The sequence below is a fragment of the Adelges cooleyi genome, unplaced genomic scaffold (genome assembly GCF_023614345.1).
Source record: "Adelges cooleyi isolate 19-005CV unplaced genomic scaffold, UGA_ACOO_1.1 ACOO_flye_CR_arks_rails_tigmint_CR_PRNA_23, whole genome shotgun sequence".
Classification (NCBI taxonomy): domain Eukaryota; kingdom Metazoa; phylum Arthropoda; class Insecta; order Hemiptera; family Adelgidae; genus Adelges; species Adelges cooleyi.
Window position 1 is genome coordinate 4,362,798 of NW_026095893.1, and position 7,022 is coordinate 4,369,819.

Consider the following 7,022-nt stretch of genomic DNA (forward strand, 5'->3'; position numbering starts at 1 on the left):
AAAGAAAAAAAATACAACATTTTATAATCAAAAGTACACACCAAAAACAAAGTTGTGACCGTCTTATTATTTTTATTTACTTATCTTTCAAGACTTTACATCGTATATATAACAAAAGTGAAAAGTAAGACTTATTTGTGTGGAACACGTCAAGTATTTTAAGTGGGTATCCGTATAAGAATAGGTACACAATTTAACAAAGGATCAAAATCAATATAGTACAATTTTAGTATATATTGATTTAGCTTATAATTGTTTCTTTCCGCATAAAATACAGTCTATAAAAATAATAGAGCAATGTTGCTCATGAAAGTAGGAGGGAAGTAAGGTTATGGACTAAAAAATGAGCAGACTTGGCCATAATGGAGACATCACTACTTTGACAGCCTGACTTTTCGATTGACCCGTAAGATGAACTGGACGAAAATCTCAACAAATTTGAATTAGCTATAAGAAATCAACTAAATACGTTGAACGTTCTAATGATTGGACTATTGGAGTGTGTACTGAGTGGTGTGAATGACAACTGAAATTAGCAGACAAAAATAGGAGATAACCGAGAATATTGTGATGATCAAGTGCAAGTCTTGTTGTAAACATGTTTGTGGATGATAATTAAACATGAACTAATGTTTTGGTGATAAAATATAATCTTCCGAGAAAAACTCCCGGGTACACAACCGGCCGCCGCATGACTAGTATAAAAAAAAAACGATGCGGCCTGTTTAGAAATTGTTTTGATACGATTGCTTAATAACGATCAGAACGCTGTAGCAAAATAGATACATGGCAAGGAACTTTAAAATCGAAGTAAATGCGTAAAAGACAAATGGGTATTCGGACACGGTAATCGTATTAGCGTAGCAACGGCAAGGTGGTACAGATTGTACGCTGTCTGCGACCGACTCCTCCACCGCTGCGCAGTCTGGAATATATATATATATGTAATGTACTAACTGTACTCTGTAGCAAAATAAATAATGTTCGTTTCCGGAGAAAAAATGGACGATAAGATGCAATTAATTATATTTAACAATGATAATAACAATAGTAGATCAGATGAAAACGACCGTTAAATTTTGCATTTTATATGGTTGTCGGTGTTTTGTTAATATTTATTATTTTATGGGCAACTAAAAACTGTTGAAGAAGGATTAAAGAAGACGATCGTTAAAATGACATTTATACAGCTGTGCACCTCTGGTACGCGTTTGACGATAAACAACCGGTGTGGTCTGTGGACTACACATTTCAATTGCACATTGTACACAGCTATGTATGTATAAATAAAAAGTCCTATACCTACCTAATACGGAATACCTAGCAACACTACTAGTGAAAATGGAAAACAACATAGCGTCAGTGTGGGGATTTGTAATCCACAACAGTTTATAAAAGAAATGGAACGAATCGGTAATACTACGGCTTATTATAGCTAGGGAACCGCCGCGATACCCTCATACTGAAGCTTGTTGCTATGATGTCTCAAACGACTCATCTTATACGCTATTTTTTCATAATAAAGTATTCACTCAATGTGCGTCTTTTGATACTCGAATAATCCTAAATATTTCGATTACGACGATATTTCAAATGAAGTGTTTATTATAGTGCAACACTAAGCTAAGTCCTAATTCAGAACTTGTCTCAAAGTTAGAGCGAATAAAGAGTTTGTAGTTTTTTTTTAAACGAAATAGTGAATTGAAAAGTTGAGTGCTGTTTCTATTTAGAATATGTTAAAATGTGTTATTAATTATAAGCTATAAGTTACAACAATAGACATATTTAATAACTATAAAAAGTATATACAAATATGTCTGGAATATATTTTAACCTGTAGATATAATAGGCATGTATTTACAAGTATTAACGCAAAATATTTCAACTTTTTTTTTTAAATTACCATAACATGAAAAAATATTTTTTATTTGTTCAATATATTTAAAAAATAGTTAAATTTAGTAGTTTTTACTTGAATAATATACAATAATAATATTATTATCAATATAATAACATTATAAAAGAGTGATTACAATATCGGTATGGAACCATCGTCCATCGACCATGCATAAAAATAAACCACGGATTCGACTTCTGAGTACATACAATGCAAATTGTAAATACATAAAATGCATTGCAATGTATAAAATGTACATAGTTGACATATCTATAATGATATTTGATTTGTTGGTATCTATTTTTAATTTCATCATAGTTTTGTTGAATAATTAAAATTACACTATACATTAATGACATTAATGGGTTAAACTTGTATACATAATAGAAATTAAAAAAATATCAAGGTTCCTCTAAATAGTAGATAGATTAAACCAAAGAAGCAAAATTATGATGATGATGAGTTATGGTGACCATTAAACTTCAATCCTACTTGTAAAAAGGATAAAGCAGAATTTTTCCTCAATCAAGAGAAACCAGTCACAACCAAAAAATGGTTTAATTATTCATTTAACATTTCATTTGAAACTAAAAAGTAAACCTATTAAAATATGATCGTAGAACTACTGTCTATAGAATTAAATATGTATAGCAAATATATATTGGATAAAAATTGATAGTATAATTGTTATTATGCATATGAAAATGTGAATTAACCGTGACTTACTATCAAAGGACATTACCAAACAGAAGCATAATATCAAATATGTATGCATACATCACTATTATTCATAGTATTCACTGACAATAACAAAACAACAACCATTGATGTACAAATTCATTGTATTCTCTGATGATTATAAATGCTTATTAAATGTTATTATTAAGTAGATCATACACGTACAAACACATATGTATTATAATATAATAATAATAATATGTATAATATGCATATTATTTTTATAAATAGAACCATAGGTTTCATATTCCATAGACCACTCTTCTTAACTCTTTCCAAAACTTTTTATTTACACTTGTATACTTAAAAAAATAAACATTAATTTGTGTTTGACGATAATAAGCAAATGTATAAATTTTGTGTAAATTAAAAACATATAAATTATATTTTAAAGTTTAATTACACCAAATTTGAACGATAATCATCATCACTATGTTCTAAATGTGTGCTCAAAAATTCATCAACAGTATCAGTGTCCCATCGTTCAATAGCCAACACCTACATAAAAGAAAAAAACAACTTTTATAATGATCAAACAAAAATGAAATATATATTTTTAAACAAATTTATTTATTTTAAGTTACCTCCTGTACATTGCCGTTGTTATCCATAAGTTTGATAATCGGATCCAGACCTCTTACATATCTAATTGTTAAATTTGGATACTTTTTAGGTCGATCACTTTTTAAAAATGCTAAAACAAAAAAAAATTGTTTTTAATAAAAAATACCATTTATGTTTTGAAAGTTTAATATTAAAAATAAACTAAATGACAATTAGCTTGCATTATAGAGCTATTAGCACTTGTATTGTATCTAAAACTATTTATCTACCTAGTATTAATATTTTAGAAATATATTTTGTTTTTTGTGCTATTTTGGATTATACAATAGTGTGTAGATACTAACTACAGTGTTATACAGACATTGGGGAGTAAAACGGACTTCGTCATGGTCCTAAAATGAAAATGATTGCATACAAAACACATAAAATATTGTCAATGTTTCGGGATGGTTAAAAGGAAGTTATACGCAAAATTTTCTAGTGTTCAAATTTAATTACAAAGAATGCATTTTTATCACTCCGTGATGAGTTTATAACAAATTTCTTATTATAAAATCAAAGGAGCATTGTTCTTTTGGAGGTTAAGCCTTTTTTGTTTTTATAAGTATTTTCTAAAAAATAATTATTAGTTTTACAAAAATGTAAATGGCTTTTATCAAACAATTTATACTTGGTCGAATATTTTTACTGCTCATTTCTGTACTAAAACTATCAAGGATGTTTTAGTTAAATTATTGTACTAATATAAGTACATAATAATTTTAGCATTAATTATAAATACTGATATTTTAAATCAAAAGTTAAAGCTTTAATATATGATTACTTTTTAATAAATAGTCGTTATAATTTAGGATTGTTGTCAAATATTTGTATATTCTTATTTGTTTAATTAAATAACTAAAACCTTATTAGCGACAAATGTTTGATAAAAAATTACTTTTGTAGAATTAAGCTTTTGGTGTTGGATGATTTTAAACCTTTTTTTTTTATGGAAGGCTTATAACTTTTCCAATGACAGCATCTAAACAAGCGATTTTTGATTTAGTTATTTGAAAATTAACTTAAAAAAATTATATAAAATTTAAAAATATACAAAATAACGTTTATAAGTTGTAACATATGCCCTTTTAGTGCCCATAAAGAAATTGAAATTTCAATTGATTGATTTATTGATCATTTAATCTGATACCTTTATATATTTACTTTATGTACAATGTGCTGTATTTCTTTGTTATTCAAAATTATGGGAGTATTGAAAAAAAGGGTATGCTATATATTAATTTTTAAAAATATTTACTACTTCGTAAATAACTAGTCACTGTAAAGTCACACAGTTTGTAAAGTATGAAATATAATTTGTATTAAAAACAATTATTACCTTGTATTTGAGGATAAGCTCCAAATTTACAAGTGCACACTTCTAACCTTGCTTTTGCATACATTTTAATTGATTTTTCTTCTTTATCCATTTGACAACATTGCAAACAGTGCTCACTGTAATAAAAAACAAATACTTTGAACATTTTCCTGAACAAAAGGTAAGATTTTAAAATTATAATTTAGAAATTATTACAAGGCTCTGCAAGTTTAAAATAGACATATTTTTAACAACTAATACCATTAAAAAATCTATGCACCATCTGTACATTATTTTGTAAACGACACCTACTCTGTATATTGCCCATTGTCAGTATTAAATTATTCTATCAGTCTATACTGTGTTCCAAAAGAGAATATTTCGAGCCACGAACCTAACCAAAGCAAGTTGCGATGGGAGGTGCTAGGCGCGAGATGTGTGCCGCTGAACATAAACCGGTCGCCGTCCGTTATGTTCTCTTTTGGAACGCAGTATAGTCCCAAGTATATTATTTTAATACACACATTTTATCAAATGCATTCACATTTAATTAATAATATATTAACTACATAATGTTCCATACTTATCATTTTTAAACAGACAAAAAAGTGTCGCACAAAATTTATGTTTTTACCCAATTCAAAATTTCATAATAATAATGATAATTAACAAATAATTTTACTTGTAAAATTTGTCTTTCATAGAGATATATCATTAAGAAATTTTCATTTTTTGTAACAAACAACTGATTGCTTGAATATAGAGAATAAAACAATATAATACAACTTACAATAATTTTATGACTTGAATAGATAGAAAAAAATATAGCTTTTAGGTAATAAATATAACGAATTGTAGATCACATCATTTAAATCAAACCTTCCTACTCTAAACATATATTTTTAATTAAATTAACCTTTTAATTTCTAACACTCTTTGTTAATAGAGAACATCATTATATACAATATGTACTAATAATCAACTAAGTACATTTTAAATAAGGCATAATAAGTATCTAAGAATAATAACTAACTTAATGTTATGAAATAATAACTTAGTTCAAGAAAAAAACGACACATACAAAGTACTTTTATATCAAAAATAATTATTTTAACAATTTATAAATTATGAATACCTTAATGATGAAAGTTGAAATTTTGTAAGTTGATCGCAAGTAGAACAGAGTAAGTTGTCTTTGTTAAATCCTAGTTGTGAACAATCGTTAGCAGAGTACTCGCTATTGCAATAACTCAACTATTGAATATTGAAACAAATTTTTTTATTAATTTCTTATTTATTATAAGACTCTTCTGAAACATTAGTATAATATACTTACTAAGATTGATAGCATAAGCGTTATTAGTATTATTCTTTGCATGTTTATGATTAAGTAAATAATTATGATACAATTCGGTTATAATTACTAATTTAAAAACTGAATTTTAAAAATAATGCAGAATTGTTTTATTCAATTAATATCCATTTTAAATTTCAAGAAAACAATACTATTATTAAAAACGACTATTAACATATCAAATAAATTCAAAATATTTCTGAATAGTGAATTCTGAATATCTGATTGTTATTCTTATCACTAATACATTAACCATTCGATGATAAAATAACCTACACATCTTCTCCTGAGTATAAAAATTCTTGGACAATATTTCAGTTACCATTTTTCAATGATATGAATAATTATTATAAAAACTATATGGTGGTTTGTATCGTTCTTATAAATTATAAGTTATAACTTAACTAGCTAATCTCTTAAAATTAAATAAAAACAACCGTCAAGTCACAGATGATACATAGGATTTATATTTTTAATTAGTATTTAATTATTTCAAACCCGTTTATCCTTAACATAAAACATAGTCTTACATTATAAAACTCGTATTAATTATTTGTGTTTATTAAAATGATTACATTAGTAAATTTAGCATAAATTAATTTCCTATACTTTAATTATCCAAATAGGTTACTGTAAATTACTGTACATCATATATTACGTTTAAACATATTTTAATTATTACATATTATTTTCTGGTTTTATAGTCTGGTTTGTTATACCCAATTTCTCAATAGATGTACCTTTGGTAAAATGTGTATAACGCTTATCTAAAAAAAAAAAACAAAAAAGAATTATCCAAATATTATACCTACATGTTATCTTGATATGGTTGATTTATTTATTCTTATTATATTTTAAAATAAGCAGTATATAGTATAATAAGATAAGTATTATTGTTAATATATCATTTTAATAAATCATCTGTTATAATAATAATTAATGTAATAATAAAATAAAACAATTTTTACAACGCGCAAATTCTTTTGAATTTTCTACTTTATAAATTATAATATATATATACTCTTTGGTTTTTACATTGCCCGACGCTTCAGCTATCGTCTACATCACTGCTTGTAATCACAAAATGTATGAAATATTATCTAGATTTTTGA

General features: G+C 26.1%; 1 protein-coding gene across 1 annotated transcript; it reads right to left on the reverse strand.

The window, feature by feature from the left end:
* Positions 1-2,721: 2,721 nt before the first annotated feature.
* Positions 2,722-6,121, reverse strand: LOC126836258 (selenoprotein F). Its single transcript, XM_050569500.1, has 5 exons — positions 5,893-6,121; positions 5,692-5,810; positions 4,578-4,693; positions 3,220-3,329; positions 2,722-3,133 (listed from the first exon to the last, which is right to left on the reverse strand). The coding sequence occupies exons 1-5, from the start codon at positions 5,932-5,934 to the stop codon at positions 3,035-3,037; spliced, it is 486 nt and encodes a 161-aa protein (XP_050425457.1). The 5' UTR covers positions 5,935-6,121; the 3' UTR covers positions 2,722-3,034.
* Positions 6,122-7,022: the final 901 nt, after the last annotated feature.

Bases quoted from the DNA above. Each gene is read 5' to 3' on its own strand.
- LOC126836258 (XM_050569500.1), bottom strand. From the start codon at position 5,934: ATGCAAAGAATAATACTAATAACGCTTATGCTATCAATCTTA. The intron at 4,694-5,691 runs GTATTCATAATT...TTTTTATTACAG, and splicing joins TTTCAACTTTCATCATTAAG to TGAGCACTGTTTGCAATGTT. The intron at 3,134-3,219 runs GTAACTTAAAAT...TCTTTTATGTAG, and splicing joins ACAACGGCAATGTACAGGAG to GTGTTGGCTATTGAACGATG.